Source organism: Scyliorhinus torazame, chromosome 6, assembly GCF_047496885.1.
Source record: "Scyliorhinus torazame isolate Kashiwa2021f chromosome 6, sScyTor2.1, whole genome shotgun sequence".
NCBI lineage: Eukaryota > Metazoa > Chordata > Chondrichthyes > Carcharhiniformes > Scyliorhinidae > Scyliorhinus > Scyliorhinus torazame.
In genome coordinates this window covers 87,403,307-87,427,150 of record NC_092712.1, presented here as the reverse complement: position 1 = coordinate 87,427,150, position 23,844 = coordinate 87,403,307, and the positions used below count along the sequence as shown (strand labels likewise).

The 23,844-nt window shown below is 44.5% G+C and overlaps 1 protein-coding gene across 9 annotated transcripts in view; it reads right to left on the bottom strand.

Moving 5' to 3' along the window:
- The window catches only part of abi1a (abl-interactor 1a), a 153,105-nt gene that overhangs the window by 28,966 nt on the left and 100,295 nt on the right, over positions 1 to 23,844 (bottom strand). For 6 of the 9 annotated variants that reach the window (XM_072508432.1, XM_072508435.1, XM_072508440.1 and 3 more), the window contains one exon: positions 1,040 to 1,054. The exons of the other annotated variants lie outside the window; for them this stretch is intronic. In XM_072508432.1, coding sequence (XP_072364533.1) covers positions 1,040 to 1,054 — 15 coding nt within the window. The remainder of the gene's footprint in view (positions 1 to 1,039; positions 1,055 to 23,844) is intronic. 9 annotated transcript variants of the gene reach the window in all.

Sequence of the window (23,844 nt, the reverse complement as noted above, 5' to 3'; positions counted from 1 at the left end):
CTGTACAAAACTTTGGTTATGCCACAGCTGGAGTACTATGTTCAGTTTGGGTCACTGCAATATAGGAAAGATGTCATTACACTGGAGAGGGTGCAGAGGGGATTCACCAGGATGTTGCCTGGCTTGGTGCATTTGAGGTATGAAGAGAGGCTGGATATACTAGTGTTGTTTTCTTTAGAGCTCTGAGAAGGCTGAGGGGGGACCTGATTGAGGTGTATAGGATTATGTGGAGTATGGACAGGGTGGATAGGAAACACCCTTTCCCTTAGTTGAAAGGTCAATAATGATTGGGCCAAATTTTAAGGCAAGTGGCAGGAGGTGGAGGGAATTTGAGGAAAACAAATTTCACCCAGAGGGTGGTGAGAGTCTGGAATGCACAGCCTGGGAGGGTAGAAAGGCGAGAAACCTCAACCTCTAAAAAGTTGAATGTGGATGAGCAATTGAAATGTCATAACACTATGGGCTAAGTGCTGGAAAGTGGGATGAGTGTAGTTTTGTCGATGCAGAAATAATGGGCCGAAGGGCTTGTTCTGTGCTGTATGACTGTATACCCATTGGAGTTTAAAGTAGGAGGGCTGCTCTTATTGAAACTGAGACTCCAAAGGATTTGGTGGGATAGATACCGAGAGTGTTTCCTTTTGTGGGAGGACTTGCATTGGGAGAGAGAGTTTAAGAATGGAGGTGTCCTTTTTAAAATAGAGGGGAGAATTCTTTGAGGGTCATTTATCTCTGGAATTCTCTACCCCTAAAAACCAGTGGTGACTGGATCATTCAATTTATTCAAGACAAAGTTGGGCAGATTTTTCATAAAAAGGGAGTTAAGGGTTTTGGAGGGGCAGACAGAAAAGTGGAGTTGAGACCACACATCAGTCATGATCTTTTTGAATGTCAGAGCAGGCCATAATGGCCATGTGGTCCTATATTCCAGTGTAAAATACTGTTGTACTAAAAAGATAAAGACATGGGAACAGAGGGGTTGGTGAAATTTCATTGATTAGTTCGGTTGTTGGTGCACTACAAAGAAAAAGGCTCATCTTACCTTGGCTTTAAGCCACTTAATGTTGCCAAAAGGGAAGAAAAATAACAAGAGTTAACCACACAAGGAGTTTGACAGAATTCAGCATCAATAATATTAATAATTAAAAATTAACTGCACCATTACATTGTGGCACAGTTTTGCTCAACAAGTTGAGGTGCTGGAAATAATTAGGTCCCTCTTCAATTAACAAAACAAACATTCATACTCCGTTACACAAGCCAAGATTACACAAATGTATGACTGCCAAGTTGTTCATGGATTAACAATTCAATCTGAAGATCAACATAGCAATGTCATGGTTTCACAAAAGTAAAGATAAAACGTATGAGTCATTGTTAACTGTCTCTCAATTCAAGAATTCTACCTACTCAGGTTCTCAAGTTTCTGCCATGGGTCTCCACATGACTAAACAGACCGATAATTGACATGGGCATCTTTGGACACATGGAGAAGGATGTCCCACAAAGGAGTGGGATCTGGAGTGCAGGATTTTCTTTGTTTTCTTTCCTTCTCTGCCAATGCTCTGCCTAGTTAAAGCATTGGGACTCAAAACGTGATGCAGCTGGATGAACAAGTTGTCAACATTCTGAACAATTGGTAGCAAGGTCCCATCAATCAAGATGGGTTAATGCAAGTGGAGCAGCAAATGAAAACAAGCCTGTCGTATTCAAAAGTTTGTACACAATTGGGTCACAGGTACAACTTTGTGTAGCTATTTAACAAAATCTATTAGCACAATTAAAAGACTATTAAGGAAACCGAATCAACCAAGTCTACAAGTGTGAACACAGCCGATTGGGATTCGACTGGTATTTACCAAGTGCTTAATCCAGTCTCGGTATGCAAATCCACATGGTTGAGTGCCAGCCCAAAGCTGGACAATTTAATGCATTCTACCCAAGTGGTCCCACACATACAAAATATCCTAATTTTATGTTCTCAAACAAAGAGAAGACCGTCCTACATTATTTTAGTGTCATAGATCATGAAAGCAGATATCTTGTACATTTAACATGACTGCCGAATAGGGTTCAGTTCAACAGATGGAAGCCCACATAAAACTATTCCCTAGATCTGTCTGTGTTGTGATCTTGCTCTCCTGAACATCTGTCAAGGTCGTGAATTAAGCTACATAGCCATGCAGCAAGCAAAATGTTCTGTGTAAGCCACACACAAGTCGTCCCCATTATGTTACAGTGCAGCCGCACAAAATTAAACAGCCTGGCACTTGAAACAAAACCATCCACAGACTACACCCCAAAAAAATAGTATATTGGTTATGACTGCTGCCCAGGTGGGGTTCTAATCTTTGGTGACTCCTTTTTTCTGCAGGCTCATTCGAAGAAATCTACTTGAATTCATGTTGGTTTTCTATGCCAGTTTGCAAATCAGCTTGATGCAGCCTTACAGAATCCAAATGCAGAATAGCAATGGAGAAATCAACAAATAAGATGGAGTTGCTGTTGAGACACTGAAGGGAGAATAGCCCAAACTTGGAACGTAAATATACCACAATGTCTGATGAAGCAGAGTTGTCATCTTGCATGCCATTGTTTGGCAACCAGATCTCAGCTCATAGCCTCAAATTAATTTGAACCAACCAGACCAGGCACGACTCAGTTTAACAGATTTTGATTCTGTGACCATGCCTTCCCAGATCTTGGGAATTAATAATCATAGAATTTACAATGCAGAAGGATATTGCAAGATTAAGTGGATTTTAGTGCTCCTTTAAAGCTTCTTTCATCTGGCCAACTCAAGACATTCAATCTACAGTTTGGTATTAGAGATGGCTTTTGTGCTTATACAATTAGGCATACAAATTACAAGTCTGTACCAGCATAACTGGACCTCATTGATCGTAGATTCAATTCCAATTACACTCCAGCACTGCCCAGTCACTTGATGCTAGCGACACTGTACAAGAGGAAACAAGTTACTTGCTGTGAAGCAGATGGGCCACATGTCTGTCCATGTAGTAGGGGGAGGAGGATAACAGCTTGGTGTGAAGTAAGGTTTGTTGGATGGATCCCAATTCTTTTTTCTATTCAGTGATCCCCGACTGAATAAACACAAATTGGCTATGAAACGGAGGGTAGATCAGTTTTGGGATCCAACACCAACATTATCTACAGTCAAGATTTACAGGTGTGTAAAGGCTACTTCGCTTTGTGCAGTTGCCATGGAACTGTTATGTACCCCAGCAATAAAATTAGGACAAGAGAAAGTTGGTGAAATCACCCACAGCACAGTACTGCAAACATCTACAGCAAAACACTGATTTGGTGTGCTGTCATAAAATGTTTGTGCATCACTTCTTTCTCCGGACTTAATAGACTAAAGAAAAAGTTAGATCATTGGTTTAAAAATCCATTTACTGAAGGATATGAGAAGCAAGCAGGAAGAGAAAATGAACCTCATTGGCATGTGTACCAAAGTTTCCTGTGCTGTAACCTCCCAGGGCTTTTGGTTTAGCAAACATGAAGCTGCTAGGACATGATTGACAGCCATTCACGATTATCAAAGAAAGCAAGTGAGGTCAAGTAAAGGATCTTCAAAGAAAGCAGCAATTGACCTGCAATAGGATTAAACTGAGCCATTTTCAATTCAAACTAATCAGTAAGCCTACCATATAAGGCTTCACAGAATTGCAGCAAACCTCATCGCAGAAGTACCCTTCAGATTCAGAAGCGCAGAAATCTTAACTAGTGAGGTTACAGCCACCCACGCCTTCCAAGTGAGATTCAAATTTAAAGCCATTTAAAAGAAGAGTTCCAATTAAAATGCTGTGAAGCATAATTAGAGATCACTGAGTTAAGGGGTGCAATCCACTCCATATACTTTGTATTCGCATACGTGTATATTCCTCTCCAAAAACAAAAAGACAAAGCAGATGTATTCAATGCAAGATTGAAGCAAGCAGTTACCAGGCTGTCAGCACTTCCTAACAGTGGTTACATGTCTATGAAGTGATAGGATATTTAATCAAATGCCGACTGAATTAATCATTGATGATACAGACAGCATTTCAAATCACACCTATATGCATCAGCCTATTTATGAGTCATTTCTCATATATGGCACTAATTAGTGAAAATAAACTGCTTCGCAACCACTCAGCAGGTCAACCAGCATCTGTGGAATGAAAGGAGTTAACGTTTCAGGGGTTCACCCTGGAGTCAGTTCTCTGATTGAGGCTCCCTGCCTGAAATATAAACACATTTGTTCTCTCCACAGAGGCCGATTGTCCTGCTGAGTGTTCCAGCATTGTTTTGGCTTTATGAGTTACAGCAGTAGCTTTTTATTGTGTTTTCAACCCCATGGTTCGATTCCCTCTCAAATACCCAGTGACAAAATACTTCAAAAGTGAGATTTTTCAACTAACGTGACAGATTCATCCAGCAAAGAAAGAATTGTATGTTGACAAGTTTCTACGAGCAGAATTACTGACCAGTCAAAATGAAAAAGTGAATCACTAACCAAGCAAGCTGGCTAAGAGCTCAACACTCAATTCTAGAGAAAATAATGCAGACTTGACTTCATGTCATTGGCACTCAGACGAACTACCTTGGAAGGTTTGTTTGGTTGTTTGTTAGCACCAGAGCCAAGTTATTAAAAGGAGCATAAAGTTAAAAAGGGACACACTTCTACAATAACAATGCAATGTGAAGGAGTAGAATTGGTTTACTTAATGCAGTGTCTGGTTGCTCATGGAAGTGAAGAACCACTGTCCCTTGGGCTTTAAATTTACTTGTGTATTGCCAATGGCTGGAGCAATGTAAAAGCAGCTAGCCAGTTGAAGCAAATCCTAATCAAAACAAAATGTGAAATCAATACAAGAACAAGTCCGAATTCTTGCCAAAACCCACACAGCTGCTAACATTAGAAAAACAGATTTGCCACTGCCATTTTATTTACAGGTATAGTGCTGGAAAACAATGGCAGAATTCCAAATCCAGAGGACATAAAACAACATAATTCTGCCTTTAAAAACATAATGTGGAGATGCCAGCGTTGGGACTGGGATGGGCACAGTAAGTGGTGCTGTATATACAGTAGCATATAAATATATAAAGGGGCAGCACATAGCACAGTGGTTAGCACTGTTGCTTCACAGCTCCACGGTCCCAGGTTCAATTCCCAGCTTGGGTCACTGTCTGTGCTGTATCTGCACGTTATCCCAGTGTCTGCATGGGTTTCCTCCAGGAGCCGGTCCGGTTCCCTCCCACAGTCCAAATATGTGCTGTTAGATAATTTGGACATTCTGAATTCTCCCTGTGCACCCGAACAGACGCCGGAATGTGGCGACTATGGGATTTTCACAGTAACTTCATTGCAGAGTTAATGTAAGCCTACTTGTGACAATAAAGATTATTATGGCAGAGAGTTGAACTTTCACACTAGCCTTTCATAAAGTTCAAATCTCAACTCGGACTGGATTTTGGTAATTAGCCAAACCATTAAAAGTGGGCACAATGCGGGGGAGAATAGATTTGCCAGTAGTAACAGTTGCAGCCATGAAGAATGGAATATAAAATACCGTACCAACTGAAGAATGAGAACCGATGGTTTTGTCAGTGTCTGTCCACTAATTCATAATTATAGGAATCTAGCATCTATACTGTTAAGTCCCACTTTTTTATCTCAGGTGGTAGAATTTAAGAGAAACTGGATCTTAAAATGAAGCCAACATAAAAGCAGCTAACAGAAAATAGGAAAGGATTTGATTTTATATTACCGATTAGATGTTAATCTTTGCATGAAACCAACTAACCAAAATATAGATATTAACATCCTGAAGCTCCTTTTGCTCTTTTCCATATCTAGCAGAGCCTCAAGTCACATTAAAACCATCAGGTTCGACACACAAAGTTATTACTCACCAAATATATTCAAGTTACTCTGTATATCTGACATCAGATTGATCAAATCTTCCCATTTCATTGCCTAGTTCCCCACTGGAGCCACAAAGGCTGACATTTCCAGAATTATGCCCAATATCCGGCAACATAGCGATTGCCCATGCTGCTCGGTCAATTAAACTATTCCAATTTTAATGACAATATAGAATAACAATCTTTATTAGGCTCACAAGTAGGCTTACATTAACACTGCAATGAAGTTACTGTGAAAATAGTATGGATGAAGTCCCTATTTATTAGCACAAAATTTAACTGTCAATTTGCAGTATTCACAAGGTTACAATTAAATCTCCCGTTCGCATAAATACGGCCCAATTTTAGAGCAGCGAGGATAAATTTATCCCCTATTAGGTAGAAACCGGACACTAGTTCAAAATCAGGACAGGATCACAGAAGGAAGTGTTTGAAAAGTACCAGAACCTGCATTGTATTTCTGCAAGGAAATCTGCTTTCTTCCTTCCACTGCTTTCCTGTCCAATCGTGTCCCAATTGTTGCAGCTGCTCTCTTGTTCCTTTTAATGTGTTCTCTGCTTGCATTATATTACTTCAAGCCTTTCAGCGAGAACACAAATCTGATTTGAAAAATAGAATGCTATTTACATGACAGACTTCTCGGAAGAACTGATAAAGCATACTAATGCCAGTAGAACTGCCATTATCAGCCAAATTATTTTACCCAACAGGAAATCTCCATTCTGAAGAATGAATGAGGTCAATTGTACTGAATTAATCATAATAATCTTTATTAGTGACACAAATAGGCTTACATTAACACTGCAATGAAGTTACTGTTAAAATTCCCTCGTCACCACACTGCGGCGCCTGTTCGGGTACAGAGGGAGAATTCAGAATGTCCAATTCACCTAACAAGCACGTCTTTCGGGACTTGTGGGAGGACACTGGAGCATCCGGAGGAAACCCACCCAGACACGGGGAGAACGTGATGACTCCACACAGACAGTGACCCAAGCCAGGAATCGAACCCATATCCCTGCTGCTGTGAAGCAACAGTGCTAACCACTGTGCTACCCATGCTGTCAAAATACACAAGTTAACAGAAATCAGATTTAACTCAGTGTCCCACAATTAACAAGTATACACAAGGGTTCTCCATATGCACCATTTTTCATTCTCTATCAAAAGAATGAGTGCAACACAAATCAACAGAATGAGTGCAGCACATCTCTGCAAACAGATTCCTGATCCAAGTTCTTGCCATTCATTTGTATGTCAATATTGTTAAACTGTCGAATTGCAATCAGAAGTAGAGTCAGATTTAATCTTGCCATTCTTTTTCGCAATTACATACTGGATGATGTCAAATGTCACATCAGGAAATGAGTTAAAGAACCATGCAAGTCCAATTAAACTCAATTGTTCAAGCTTCAGTTGAATCACATCAAAACCAGCGCCAGTGAACGTTTATGTAATTTACTCTTAAAATTTGCAGTTGCAGATAGTTCTATCTTGTAGCTGAACAAAATTAGCTGGTGAAAGGCTATTTTAATAATGACATCAAAGGTGGTGCTAGGTATTTGCAAGTTACATTTTAACAGCAAACAAGCAAAGCATAAAATATCAGTCTAGTGATGGAACAGAACCAGTGGGATAAAACAATTCAAATGAAATAGAATTGAAGTCAATCCTTCACTGTCAGAGGTAACATCCTGGAACAACCCCCACCCTCCCTTCTCAAGTGGGGTCAAGGGTCACTTTGACCAATCAGAATGCAGAAAAAGACTGGTATGCAAAGCTGATGACTCGTCCGGCGCAAAACCATGCCAATGCAGCACCCTGGTAAGTTATTTTACTGATTTAACAATTAAAATTGATGCACAGCAGCTTATAAAACTGTCCAGTTTTCCCACAATTCGGTTTTCGTATAGCTGTACCTCTGGTGACAAGGTCCATAAGTTAGGGCTGTCACTTTAACACTCGTCCATCACGAGAGGAATAGGTCCGTTTCAAACAAAAGGCAAAAATAAGTTCTGCCCCAATACATCAGAACTGCTCTGCTTGGATACATTTCAAAAGTTTAACTTGTGGAATCAAAAGTATTGCTATCCCCATTGCCATTTCATAAATATGTAGTTTTCAGTCTGAGTAATACATCTGAATATAATGGAACATGAAAACAGCAACTGTATGTTTTCTGTGATCAGTGGTCAAAGTTTGTTTCCTCGGGTATAATTACTCTTGTATGAAGTTTCATAATTCTGTTATTATGGTCGCCTTAACTGTTATTATTCATATATCCTTGATTTGTCAGTAAATGTTGAAAATTGAAGGGGATACATATACAATCTGGTTTTTAAAAAGTAACTCATGAGGGGTGAAGGAATAATTTAAGATGGTCAGTGAGATAACTCCGAACAAATGTCATCACGTCACATTCAGCCAGACGCCCGTGAGCTCAAGTTCCAATTAATTGCTGAACATGCTCAGAATGCAGTCTGACAGAGTCTATATGGTTTTCTGAAACGGAAATAGTGTTGATCTAATTTACTGGAGTCGCTATGGAAGCAATGAGCAACGTTGATCAAGGAGAACCAGTGGGTATGTAGTTAGCAGATTTCCAGAAGTCATTTGACAAGGTGCCACATCAAAGATTCCTCATCAAAGAAAGAGCGGATAGTGTATGGTAACAAATTGTTGGGTTGGCAAGATTGTGACAAGTACAGTGCAACAGGAATCAGTACCAGGTCTTCTACAATTTATATCAATGACTTGGATGAAAAGGACCAAATGTCTGGTTGCTAAATTTGTTGATGAACAAAAAAAATAGTAGGAAAGCAAGCTATGAAGAGAAAATAAGGAGTCTGTAAAGGGACACAGGTCAAATAGACAGGCAAAAATTTGGCAGATGGAACATAAAGTGGGAAATGTGAACTTGTCCACTTTGACAGGAAGAATAGAAACCAATGTCCTAAGGTAGCTGTTTGCTGGCGCTGTTGGGAAGGAGTTAAATTAATATGGCAGGGTGGTGGGAACCAATGCAGGAAGTTAGAGGGTAGTAAAGAAGTGACAAAAACAAAAGCTACTAAGGAGAAAAGTGGAAGGCAGAGAAACAGATTGAACTGCCTAGTATGGCAGGGGGGGCGGGAACCAGAGGTCAGCAGGAGAAATAACGGAGGGAGAACTACAGACTAAGGTCAGTAAGATTAAGAGATAGAGCAAGAAGGGCACTTGTGGTTGGTCAACGCAGCGGGGTTGGTGGGCTGAAGTGCACTAGTTTCAATGTGAGGAATATTTCAGGTAAAACAGATGAACTTCGAGCTTGGATTAGTACGTGGAATTATGATGTTGTTGCTATTACAGAAACTTGTTTGAGAGACAGGATAGGCACCTAAACATTCCAGGATTTAGATGCTTCAGTCAGGATAGAGGGGGATGCAAAAGGGCTGGGGGAGTTGCATTATTGGTTAAGGAGAATATTACAGCTGTAGGAGGACACCTTGGATGGTTCAGGCAGCGAGGCAATTCCTGAGGCAATCAGGAATAGGAAGGGTGCTGTCACAATGTTGGTGGCTAACTACAGACCTCCTAACAGCCAGTGGGAGATAGAGGAGCAGATATGCAGACAGGTCTTGGAAAGATGCATAAACAATACGGTTGTTGTGGTGGGCGATTTTAATTTTCCCTATATTGACTGGGGCACACTTACTGCTTAGAGGCATGGATGGAGCAGAATTTGTAAGGAGCCTCCAGGAGGGTTTCTTGAAACAATATGTAAATAGCCCAACTTAGGAAGGGGCCATATTTGACCTGGTGCTGGGAATGAGCCCGGCCAAGTGATCGAAGTTACAGTTGGAGATCATTTCAGGAATAGTGATCATAATTCTGTAAGTTTAAACAGCTTATGGAAAAGGACAAGAGTGGTCCTCAGATGAAGGTGTTAGACAGGGGGGAGGCTAATTACAACAGCATTAGGCAGGATCTGGAGTGTGGTGACTGGGCGAGGCTGTTTGAGGGAAAATCAACATACTGCCTGTGAGAGGCTTTCAAATGTCACTTGATTAGAATTCAGGACCAGCATGTACCTGTGGGGGTGAAAGATAAGGGTAAGTAAGTAAGTAAGTAAGTAAAGGGAACCCTGGATAACGAGGGATATTATCAACTGTGTCAAAAAGAAAAAGGAAGTATTCATACGGTCTAAAAAGCTTAGGACAGATGAAGCCCTTGAAGAGTATAAAACAAGTAGGAAGGAACTTAAGGTAGGAGCTAGGAAGGCTAAAAGGAGTCATGAAATGTCATTGGCAAACCGGATTAAGGAAAATCCAACGGCGTTTTATACATATGTAAAGAGCAAGAGGGTAGCCAGAGAACGGGTTGGTCCATTCAAGGATATTTGAGGGAATCTATGTGTGGAACCAGAGAAAATGGGAGATACTAAATGAATACTTTGCCTCAGTATTCACCAAAGAGAAAGACTTGGTGGATGAAGAGTATAGGGTAGAGTGTGTAGATGTTCGGAGTCAAGTTGATATTAATAAAGAGGTGTTGGGCATCTTAAAAAGCATTAAAGTAGACAAGTCCCAGGCCTGATGGGATCTACCCCAGAATACTGAGGGAGGCAAGGGGGGGGGGGGAAGAATTGCTGGGGCCTTGACAGTAATCTTTGTATCCTCATTGGCTACAGGTGAAGTTCCAGAGGACTGGAGAGTAGCCAATGTTGTTCCATTGTTTAAGAAGGGTAGCATAGAAAATCCAGGAAATTTTAGGCCGGTGAGTCTTAGGTCAGTGGTAGGGAAATTATTGGAAAAGTATCTTAAAGATAGGATTTACTCACATTTTGAAACAAATTGACTTATTAAATGATGGACAGCATGGTTCTGTGAAGGGTAGGTTGTGCCTCGCTAGTTTGATCCGAGTTTTTCGAGGAAGTGAGAAAGATGATCAATGAGGGAAAGGCGCTAGATGTTGTATACAGGACTTCAGTAAAGCCTTTGACAAGGTACCTCATGGTACAAAAAGTTAAGTCACATGGCACAGAGGACAGAGGGTAGCAGTAGAAAAGGTGTTTCTCGGAATGGAAGGCTGTGACTAGTGGCATTCCACAGGGAACAGTTCTGGGGCCTTTGTTGTTCATGGTGTACATAAATGATTTGGAAGAAAATGTAGCAGGTCTGATCAGTAAGATAGCAGATGACACAAAAATTGGTGGAGTTGCAGAGAGTGAAGAGGATTATCAGAGGATACAAACTGGTAGGAATCTTGGGTGGAGAAATGGCAGATGGAGTATAATCCGGACAAGTGTGAGGTAATGCACTTTGGAAGGTCCAATGCATGTAGGAATTACACAATAAATGATAGAACTCTTGCGAGTACTGGCAGGGAGAGAGATCTGGCCGTGCATGTCCACCAATCACTGAAAGTAGCAACGCATATGGATAAGGTGGTCAAGAAGGCATACAGCATGCCGGCCTTCATCGGTCAGGGAATTGAACATAAAAATTGGCAAATCCTGTTGCAGCTGTACAGGACCTTAGTTAGGCCTCATTTGGAATATTGTGTACAATTCTGGTCGCCACACTACCAGAATGATGTGGATGCTTTGGAGAGGGTACAGAAGCAGTTTACGAGGATGTTGCCTGGTATGGAGGGCATTAGCTATGAGGAGAGGTTAGATAATCTCAGTCTGTTCTCACTGGAACGACGGAGGTGGAGAAGCGACCTGATAGAGGCCTGCAAGATTCTGAGTTGCATGGGCAGAGTGGATAGTCAGATGCTCTTTCCTAGGGTAGGAGAATCAAGTTTTTTTTTTTTTTTTTTTTTTTTTTTTTTTTTTTTTTTTTTTATACACAGAGGGTGGTAAATATATGGAACACGCTGTCTGGGGAGGTGGTGGGAGCAGGTATGATAGCGGCATTTTAAGGGGCATCTAGACAAATGTATGAATAGGGTGAGAATGGAAGGATATGGACTCCTTAAGTGCATACGGTTTTACTTTAGGCAGGTACCATGGTCAGCGCAGGCTTGGAGGGCCAAAGGGCCTGTTCTGTATTGTTCTTTGCAGCATAATTTTCAAATGCTGAAATTGCAAAATCCTGTGGCACTGAGGGATCTGGATGTCCTCATACAAAAATCACAAAGTTAGAGTGCAGGCACAGCAAGTGCTTAAGGAGGAAAATGGAATGCTGTTGTTTATTGCAAGGTGAATGGAACAAAGTAGGAATATTTTGCTACAGTCAAGACTGATTCTGTGTTTAAATTAAAGTTTGTTTTAACATAATAGATACCTATTGGTCAATGTTAACACTCCTGGAGTGAAGTATCCTTTTCTTAGTTGTCCAGGTCATATTAGCAACAAAGTAACAAGTTAACAGTTAACAGTTCCAATAGTTCTTAATCAAAGGAAAAACATTTCTCCCCTTGTCTGCGTGGGTCTCATCCCCACACCCCAAAAGATGTATAGGGTGGATAGATTGGACACGCTAAATTGCCCCTCAATTGGAAAAGAAAATTTTAAAAAGGAAAAACTTTAACTTACTCCCTACAGATCACTGAAAGGGGCTACACAGGTGGAGAAGGTAGTCAAGAAGGCATACGGCATGCTTGCCTTCATTGGCCGGGGCATTGAGTATAAGAATTGGCAAGTCATGTTGCAGCTGTATAGAACCTTAGTTAGGCCACACTTGGAGTATAGTGTTCAATTCTGGTCGCCACACTACCAGAAGGATGTGGAGGCTTTAGAGAGGGTGCAGAAGAGATTTACCAGAATGTTGCCTGGTATGGAGGGCATAAGCTATGAGGAGCGATTGAATAAACTCGGTTTGTTCTCACTGGAACGAAGGAGGTTGAGGGGCGACCTGATAGAGGTATACAAAATTATGAGGGGCATAGACAGAGTGGATAGTCAGAGGCTTTTCCCCAGGGTAGAGGGGTCAATTACTAGGGGGCATAGGTTTAAGGTGAGAGGGGCAAAGTTTAGAGTAGATGTACGAGGCAAGTTTTTTACGCAGAGGGTAGTGGGTGCCTGGAACTCACTACCGGAGGAGGTAGTGGAGGCAGGGACGATAGGGACATTTAAGGGGCATCTTGACAAATATATGAATAGGATGGGAATAGAAGGATACGGACCCAGGAAGTGTAGAAGATTGTAGTTTAGTCGGGCAGTATGGTCGGCACGGGCTTGGAGGGCCGAAGGGCCTGTTCCTGTGCTGTACATTTCTTTGTTCTTTGTTTGTTCTACATCTGCAATGTATATTCTAATTAAGCAAACCAATATTGTTCAAAAAAAACAAAGTTAGCAATCAGATTTACTTGCTTTTTATGTGAAAGCCTTGGAGAGAAACCTCCAGGAGCCAGCAAACTGCAGACAGACCTGGCTCCACCATCAATTATGTCAGGGCAGCGGTTAGCAATGCTGCCTCACAGCTCCAGGACTCAATTCCAGCCATGAGTTATTGTGGAGTTTCTATGTTCACCCAGTGTCTGCGTGGGTTCCATCCGGATGCCCCAGTTTCTTTCTACAGTCCGAAGATGTGCAGGTTAGGTGGATTGGCCAAGATAATTTGCCCTTTAGTGTCCAGGAATGTGCAGGTTAGGTTATGGGGTTACAGGGCTAGGGCAGGGTGGATGGCTGAGTGGACATGGGTAGAACACTCTTTCAAAGGGTTGGTGCAGACTCGATGGGACGAATGACCTCATTCTGCACTGTCGGGATTCTTTGATTCTATCATGAGTTATTCTTCAAACTCCTCCCACTAAGCTGTCCCACGACCTGCTAATCCAGGACTAAGCACCTCAAAATTATCTACACTCCAGGGAGCCTCCAAAATCAAAACAATGAGCACTCCGGTTTCCTCCCACAAAGATGTGCAGGTTAGGTGGATTGGTCATGCTAAATTGCCCCTCAATGTCCAAAAGGTTAGGTTACAGGGATAGGGTGGAGACATGGGCTTAAGCAGGGTGCTCATTCCAAGGGTCAGTACAGACTCGATGGGCTGAATGGCCTCCTTCTGCATTGTAAATTCTACGATTCTATGAACGTTCCATTAGCCATCTATTTGTAAACCCGTCAATGGTCAAAACGAATAATTAACTCACTTTTACGACACAGTCATGGGTTTAGCAGACATTCTGCCTCGATGTATTTTAAACCAGGGCTTTAAATAACATTACTGCAACAAAATATAATATTGAGACTACATTTGGTGTACTGTGAGAAGGTATAGTTTTGATCGCCTTATTTAAGATTAGAAAGAAGTGCATTATAGTTCACCTGGGATTGGGGGTCATCATACGAGGATAGTCGGACAGGCTGGCCTGTATTTATTGGAGTATAAAAGAATGAAAATTAACCTTATCGAAACTGTTGTAGACGGAGGCAAAGACTCCACGAGAGGCCAGGTTGATAGGGTACAACTCACTTTATTCCAGGTCGGGGTTTATATTCTGTGGGGAGTTCCTCCAATTAGGAGGGAGCTCTGTCCCCGCGTCACCCGAGTAGCTCATTCTCAGGTATGTAGGAGGGGAATCAGATGCTATACAGCTGTCCCTGTAAGGGATTGTAACAGAAACCATATAAAATCCTGAGGGGACTTGGCAGGGTGGATGCTGAAAGGATGTTTTCCTCTTGGGGGAGAGACTAAAACGAAGGGACATAGTTAGACAGTATACAAATAAGAGGTCTCCCATTTAAGATGGAGCTGAGAAGATTTACTTTCTCTCAGAGGATCATGAATCTTTGTAACTCTTTCTTGGAGAGTGGTGGATCATTGAACAATTTTAAGGCAGTGGTAGACAGATTCTTGATTAAAAAGGGAATTGAAGGTTACGGGGGTAGGCAGAATGTGGAATTGAAGCCACAATCAGACCAGCCATGAACTTATTGAATGGCAGAGCAGGCTCGAGGGGCTGGATGGCCCACTCTTGTCTCATGCTTACACAGGTTAGGTGGATTGGCCATGATAAATTACCCCTTGGTGGCCAAAGATGTGCAGGTTAGGTGGGGTTACAGGGATAGAACGGGAGAGTGGGCCTAGGTAGGATCCTCTTTCTGAAAGAGCAGACTCGATTGGCCGAATGGCCTCCCTCTGCACCGTAAGTCCGCTCGGCCATTCAATATCATGGCTGATCGGAGCGCTCCACAAGTTCAACCTCCCTCTAAATCTGTTGTCTATACAAAGGATTCATACTTCCCCTGCAAGGAAATGACACCTCCTCACAAAATAGAACTTAAAACAGCGGGTCTCCCAGGTCAGACTGTTCACCATAATGGGAACAATGTGGCCTATGAAAACTTGCCGTAGAATTCAACCAGACAACAGTGCTGTGATTTAGCTGTCCAACTTGGAGTTTGGACTTGTAAAGCTGCAAGATGTCATTTGCAAAATAATAATTATAATCACACTGTCTTTCACTGCAAGGGCCACAGTTAAAAATGGGAGATGTTGAAATGTTCTCATATATTGTGATCAAATCAGTAACTTCAGTAACCTATAAATTTCAACAGTTGTTTTGGTTGTCAGGATAATTAAATACATTAACTGGTCCAATTCATCCATATTCCCAATGAGAATCAACTGGCTATGCTTGTCGATGCTGCTCCATCTACTCAAACTAATTAGATTTACATTTTCATTTGACTGGGCAATCTTTGATACATTTTGGAGATGCAGACTGGCAGAAGGTAAATGAGTTACTCTAATATACGGTTTAATGGGCATGCTTGAATGGAGGATAGTTAATAGCTCAATACAGACATACTTTTGTCATGGAAGCACTGCCCTAGCTGTTTAGCTTCAAGTCAGTCAAGTTTGTCAAGTGGGTTCCACACAATGGACAAGAATTCTGCATTGTACATAATTTTATAATTTACATGGCTGTTGGGTATTCCACATTACAACAGCAATTACACTTCAAAATCACAAGCACTTTGAGACATCATGAAAGGTACCATCAAAATACACGTCTTTCTTTTCAATAATTGCAAAGTTGATTTACCAATACCTTGGTGATTCTATTTATTTGCACTGTCAATAACTTGCTGTCCTACAGCTGCAGCAGATGATCCTGCATGTTGTAAGCATGCTCCTGTTTAAATTTGGTCCCCCTTGTGTATTCCTATTATTGTTTGGTTTTAGAACTTGGGTGCCTGGACAGTTTCTGGGACTTGTGCCTTTCAGATGGACTGCACAGTTAATTTTTTAAAAACAAACGAGACACCCCAGCAGGAAGTGCCCGATGAGATGGGCTGCTTAGTTTGGTTTAACGATGATTCATGTTGATGGACTTGGCTGACAGCCAACCAGTTACTTCAAATTCCCAGGCCTTAATACATCCTCGATGTTGATTAATGCTCATCGTTACAGAATGCCCCTTACCTTCGGAGACTGGGTATTTTTGCTTTCAATTTTGATTTGTAGCCATCTGGGATGGCCACTTCCAACAAGGTACAGAGAAACTCACAAAGCCTGGCGGATAAAATGGACAAGCCAAGACTCAGGCAGGCTCAGAGCCTGAAATGCATATTCGTAAGCCAGAAGTCCAGACGGTATCGAAACTCTGTCCAATTAGCATTTTAATCGGGCCGATTAGCATTTGATGACCCATCTTCACCAAAACAAAGGACTGGTACTCAAGAAATCGGGACAGTCCCAGACATTTTGGCGCCACTCCCTGTTCAAGGGAAACGCAAACAACAGGGTCAGTGACAGCTTGGGACACGCCCAGCCATCCAGATCCTCGCCCACGTATTGGCTAAGGAATCAAACAGTGTGATCAGGGATCACCCAATTGGTAAGGCCCAAATCAAAGGACCGCCCAAAAGAGCACAAACCTCCCCCCCTCCCCCTCCCCCCGAGTATAAGAAGAGGAGTTTGCCATATGTTCGCTCTCTCTTGGTCTTGGTACCCCAGGTCACGGCCACCGCCAAGTGCAGCAACACCAGAAGCAAGTCCAAGTTCAACGCTCGCTACCAGACGGATGAGCCTAGCTGAGCAGCAGTTACTCCTTCAAACCCGATAGATCCAGAAGCGACAGCGGCCACTGTTTTCTGACCTAAGTTGGGTGCCCGAAGTCAAGTACAGGTTGTCTTAGTCGATAGGTGTAGTTAACTAGTAGTGTTTATGTTGCATGACTAATTGGGTGTAAATAAAATACCCTTGACCTTGAACTAACTAATTGGCGCTTGGCTCTTTGATCGATAGCCGGCTGAAACTAGTGGTGGTATCACTTGATACCTGGCGACTCTAAGCATCAAGACATAGATAACACAGAAAGAAGGGCAAACTCACTGCCTGCCATAATTGGAACAGAGCCACAGAAAAGACAAAGTAAAAGAAACGCACAACAGATTTGAACCCGAGCTGAACAGGTCTTTTAAATGCCTCTCTCAGAAAGGGTGGAACTCTCTCTGATACTTCGGCTGGGGCTAAGTCCAGGTAAACAGAGCAGCCAGTGTCTTCTCTTTAGCCAACTGGCGAGTGTGAAGAGTTGCTTTAGCCAACAGAGTGTGAAGACAAGAGCTGGAGGGGAGGGGAACTTTCCGGATTCCTCTCCCAGTAAGGTTACTAGATCACAAAGGCCTTGTGGAAGCTGTGTGTCTGATATTCTATTTATCTGGAGTGGGAAGCAAATCAGAAATTGAACAGACCTGAAACGCATCTTCGGTGTGAAGGCCTTTGTTAGGTGACTGCCGAGAGGGGATCCCACAGCCAGAGAGTCCGGACTGAATGTTCCAGCCAGAAGATCCAAACCAACTGGTAGTTTCAACACTCAAGTGTCCTGGGAAGATAGCCGGCTACAACGATCTCAATATCAGCGACAATGACACTCATCTCTTTCTTCCATTTTAATCCCTTTCCCTTGTGTGTATTTGGGTAGAGGGTGGGAAGATAAGAAGCAGAATTCCAACAGTGCAGAAGGAGGCCATTCGACCCATCAAGTCGGCACCAATCCGACAAAAGAGCATCCGACCTCGGCCCATGGTCCCCAATCTATCCCCGTAACCCCACCAAATCTTTTAGACACCAAGGGCTAATTTAGCATGGTCAATCGACCAAACCCACATATCTTTGGATTGTGGGAGGAAACTGGAGCACCCGGGGGAAACTCACATACACAAGGGGAAAAGGGCAAACTCCAGACAATCACCAAGGCCAGAATTGAACCAGGGTCCCTGGCACTGAGGTAGCAGTGCTAACCACTGTGCCACCCAAAGGGGGTGGGGGGGAGATTCATTAGCTGGTCGATATTCTATGAAACTCATTGCATGTCTTTTATCTATTGTTGTTGCAAATAAACAGGTTTTTTTTTTGTGTTTCACTTACAAATCTGTGCCTGTGCCGTCACAGGTCAAAGATCTCAAAAACTATATTGGAATAATTGGTTAATTCACTTATGTTGCAACCTGGGGCCGGTGAGGCTGGGATTCATAATGGAAAAATCAAAGAGAAAGCTAATCATTTAGCCAAGATCAGTGCAGTATTCAATGCCTTTCAAAGCAAACTGTGTGGTGGACATTCTACATCTTCTGTACCATGTGGCAGTTTTGTGGATAAGGCTGTAAGTTCTAGGTCAAGGAATAGCCAGAAGCTATGCAACCTGCGTTTCTGCTGTGAAAATACAAAAAATTACCCTTCATAATTGAACTAAGTAGTATGCCTTTGAATGAAGTCACCCATTTCTATTCCTTCACTAAGTTACACCAATTTGCAGTAACTCAGTGCCAAGTATAGATCAGGATCATGATTAAAGAAATACATTCTGAATGAACTTCCTGATACTGTACAGAAACGGGATGCCACAATATGAAGCAAAATAGGCTTCAACCAAAATATCAATTATAGGATATTATAGTGCAGCTTTACTTATTCTGATATACAAATATTAATACAATGATTACAAGATCCAATATTTGAAATCTGAATACTTTAAATGCTTTAAGAACATAAAAGAACTAGAAGAAGGCTATTCAGCCCTTCTAGTCCACTCATTCAATGAGATCATGGCTGAGCATCTACTTCACCGCCATTTTCCTGCACTACCCTCCACATCCCTTGATATTTTAAATATGTAGAAATAAATTGATCCAATTCTTGAACACAAGTCTTACGAAGGTTCTCCCCCACCCCACCTTAATTGCATGCATGTTAGCTTTTGTGACTCGTGAACAAGGACCGTTGATTTTCAACATTCTCCAGCCTCTCACTATTGATAATTACTCTATTTTTGGTCTTTCTATCAAAGTAGATAAGCTAATTTCTCCATGTTGTAATCCATCTGCCAATTTCCAAATCCCCTTAAAGCAGTCTTTGCATCCTCCTCAAAAACTCACACCTCCAGCTAGTTTTAGGCCATCTGCAAATTTGGAAATATACATTTAATCGCCACATCCAAATCATTGATAAGGTTGTGAGTAGCTGGGATCCAAGTTCTGATCGTTGCAGTACCCCAGTTGTCACAGCGAACAACCTGATCATTTCCCACTTATTCCAACTGTTTTCTATCTGTTAACCAGTTCTGAATTCATGCTTGTATATTACTTCAATTCCTCTAATTTTGTTTCCCATCTTGTGGGAGACCCTGTTAAAAGCTTTCTGAAAATTCAAATGCACCACATCTACTAGTTCCCCCTGATCTATTCTTCCAGTTACATCTTGTGGTAAACCACATTATTGTATTATATGCATTGTGCTGTATTGTACATGCCTGGGCATGTCCAGGCTGGCTCTGCCTGTGGCTCCTCCCCTCAGGCTTCTGTATGAAAGTGGAAAGTCTCTGCCTCCGGACCCAGTTTGGGTCCAGAGGCAGGAGGCTTGCTGTTCAGTGTATTAAAGCCCATTACATTTATCACTCGTCGTCTATTATTGATGGTTTGCATCAATTTAATACACTAAACTTCTAAAGATGGACTCTTCACTCAAGATGAACTCCTCACTCAAGCCTGATCGCTTGCAACTGGACCCACAAGCAGCCGACGCTACAGAGACCTTGGAACACTGGCTAAGCTGCTTCAAGGCGTACCTCGCATCCTTCAACAAAGACTTCACAGACCTCCAGAAGAAGCAGGTCCTCCATGCATGGGTGAGCCCAAGAGTCTTTAACGTCATCAGGGACGCCCCCTCGTTCGAGGAGGCCATAACACTGCTAAAAGGACATTAGGTGAAATCCGTTAACCAGGGAGATGCTAGGCACCTCGTTGCCACGATTCCTGGGGAATCACTCGCGGAATTCCTGTGTGCCTTGCGCATCCTCTGCCGGAACTGTGACTGCCGGGCGATATCGGCTACCCAGCACGCGGAGCTGCTGATCAGGGACGCCTACGTCGCAGGCATGCACTCAAATTATATCCGCCAGCTATTATTAGAAGGGGGGACACTCGGCCTCCCAGAGACAGTACAACTCTCCAACTCACTGGAGATGGCCTCCCAGAACATGGGGGGCCTATACCTCCGACCACACAGCACCCTCGTGGGCGCAGCCATCAACCCACCCGGGTGCGACACAAGCCTGCGCCGCGCAGCGGCCCGCCAATGCCGGAGGCCCGAAGTGCTACTTCTGCAGCCAAAGAAATCACCCCCAACAACGCTGCCCGGCACAGAACGCAACCTGTAATGGCTGTGGGAAGAAGGGCCACTTCACAAAGGCCTGCCAGGCCCGACCCCCCCTAAATCTTCTACGCCCAGCAGCGCTGCCTGCTGCCTGTCGGGGCACCCCAGCTGCCGCACCACCCGCCAGGTGCGAGCCATGGGTGCCGCCATCTTTAATTTCAGCCGACACGTGCGACCCATGGGGGCCGCCATTTTGGACACCATCTTACACCTCGCCCGCCACGTGCGACCCACGTGGACCTCCCCCGCTACGTGAGACTCATGGGGCCACCATCTTGGGACCACTCCGCAGCCTCCCGGGAGCGCTCTCACCCGACCGTACGCTGGCCGCCGCTACCTCCGACCGGCCTACCGATCGCCTTCTGACTCTCACCGCCGTCACACTCTACCGTGCCCGGCCGCACCACCTCGCGAAGTCCACGATGACCGTCCGGATCAACGGGCACGAGACCGCCTGCCTCTTCGACTCCGGGAGCACAGACAGCTTCATTCACCCAGGCATGGTAAGGCGCTGCTCCCTCCCCGTCGTACCTGCTACCCAGAAAATCTCCCTGGCTTCCAGATCCCATGCAGTGGAAAGCTGGGGGGTATTGTGTCGTGACCCTCACTGTGCAAGGCGTAGAGTACACCAACTTTAGGCTCTACGTTCTCCCCCATCTCTGCGCTGCCCTATTACTGGGGCTCGACTTCCAGTGCCATCTCCAGAGCTTGACCTTAAAGTTCAACGGACCCCTGGCCTCCCTCACCGTCTGTAGCCTCGCGACCCTTAAGGTCGCCCCACCCTCCCTCTTCGCAAACCTCACCCTGGACTGTAAACCCGTCGCTACCAGGAGCAGACGTTACAGTGCCCAGGACAGGGCCTTCATCAGGTCGGAGGTCCAGCGACACCTGCGAGAAGGGATCATTGAGGCTAGTAACAGCCCCTGGAGAGCCCAAGTGGTGGTCGTCAAGACTGAGGCGAAGCACCGGATGGTCATGGACTATAGTCAGACTATCAACCGGTACATGCAGCTCGACGCGTACCCTCTCCCTCGCATATCTGACATGATCAATCAGATTGCACAGTATTGAGTCTTCTCTACAGTCAACTTGAAGTCTGCATACCACCAGCTCCCTATCCACCCGGAGGACCGTCAATACACTTACTTCGAGGCAGATGGCTGCCTCTATCACTTACTCAGGGTTCCCTTCGGCGTCACCAACGGAGTCTCGGTCTTCCAAAGGGAAATGGACCGAATGACCAGTACAGGCTGCGGGCCACGTTCCCGTACCTAGACACGTCACCATCTGTGGCCGTGACCAGCAGGACTATGACAAGAACCTCTGGCGTTTCCTCCACACCGCAAAACTCCTGAACCTAACTTACAATGGAGAGAAATGCGTCTTTCGCACAACCCGCCTGGCCATCCTCGGCTACGTCGTGGAACACGGGAGTCCTAGGGCCCGACCACGACCGCATACGCCCCCTCCTGGAACTCCCCCTCCCCCGCTGCCCTAAGGCCCTGAAGAGATGCCTGGGGTTCTTCTCTTACTATGCCCAGTGGGTCCCCAACTATGCGGACAAGGCCCGCCCACTGATCAAATCCAACATTTTTCCCTTGACGACTGAGGCCCAACTGGCCTTCAATCGCATCAAAGCAGACATTACCGAAGCCGCGATGCACGCTGTGGACGAGTCCATCCCTTTCCAACTGGAGAGCGATGCGTTGGACTTTGCGCTGGCCGCTACATTCAACCAAGCGGGCAGGCCGTGGCTTTCTTCTCCCGTACCCTCCATGCCTCCGAAATTCGACACTCCTACATCGAAAAGGAAGCCCAAGCCATCGTAGAAGCTGTGAGACATTGGAGGCATTACCTGGCCAGCAGGCGATTCACTCTCCTCACTGACCAACGATCGGTTCCTTCACGTTTTAATAACACAGCGGGGCAAAATCAAGAACGACAAGATCTTGAGGTGGAGGATCGAACTCTCCACCTACAGCTGTGACATCTTGTATTGCCCCAGGAAGCTCAATGAGCCCCCAGGTGCCCTCTCCCGCGATACATGTGCCAGCGCACAGGTAGACCGACTCCGGGCCCTCCACAGCGACCGGTTACCCGGGGGTCACCCGGTGTTTCCATTTCATCAAGGCTCGCAACCTGCCCTACTCCATCGAGGAGGTCAGGTCCATGACCAGGGACTGCCAGGTCTGCGTGGAGTGCAAACCGCACTTCAATCGGTCAGACAGAGCGCACCTGGTAAAGGCCTCTCGTCCCTTTGAGTGCCTCAGCATGGACTTCAAAGGGCCCCTCCCCTCCACCGACCGTAACGTGTACTTCCTCAACATCGTTGACGAGTACTCCAGATTCCCCTTTGCCATCCCCTGTGCTGACATGACCTCTGCTTCCGTTATCAAGGCCCTGCACAGTCTTTTCACCTTGTTCGGGTTCCCCGCCTACATCCACAGTGATCGGGGCTGCTCCTTTATGTGCGACGAGTTGCGTAAATTCCTGCTCAGCAAAGGCATCGCCTCCAGCAGGACGACCATCTATAAAACCGACCCCCTCGTCGAGAAGGTCCTGCTGCTCCATGCAAACCCCCAATATGCCGACATGACACACCAGGACGGGCAGCAGGGCACGGTCTCCTTTCGGGATTCGGCTCCTGCAGGCTCCCCGGCGACCATCACCACCACCTTACACTGTCTTCCCCCACCTCCCCCACAACAAGCAAGCAAGCTTCACCCACGCCCGACTTTTTTTTTTTTTTTAAAACAGGGGGTGAATATGGTAAACCACGTTATTGTATTATATGCATGGTGCTGTATTGTACATGCCTGGGCTTGTCCAGGCTGGCTTCGCCTGTGGCTCCTCTCCTCAGGCTTCTGTATAAAAGTGGCAAGTCTCCGCCTCCAGACCCAGTTCGGGTCCAGAGGAAGGAGGCTTGCTGTTTAGTGTCTTAAAGCTCAGTTACGTTTAACACTCATCGTCTATTATCGATGGTGTATCACATCTTCAAGTTTGTTGAACATTATTTTCCTTTCATAAGACATAGGAGCGGAAGTAAGGCCATTCGGCCCATCGAGTCCACTCCTCCATTCAATCATGGCTGATTTCAACATCACTTACCCGCTCTCTCTCCATAGCCCTTAATTCCTCGAGAAATCAAGAATTTATCAACTTCTGTCTTAAAGACACTCAACGTCCCAGCCTCCACCGCCCTCTGTGGCAATGAATTCCACAGACCCGCCACTCTCTGGCTGAAGAAATTTCTCTTCATCTCTGTTCTAAAGTGACTCCCTTCTATTCGAAGGCTGTGCCCCCGGGTCCTAGTCTCCCCTGCTAA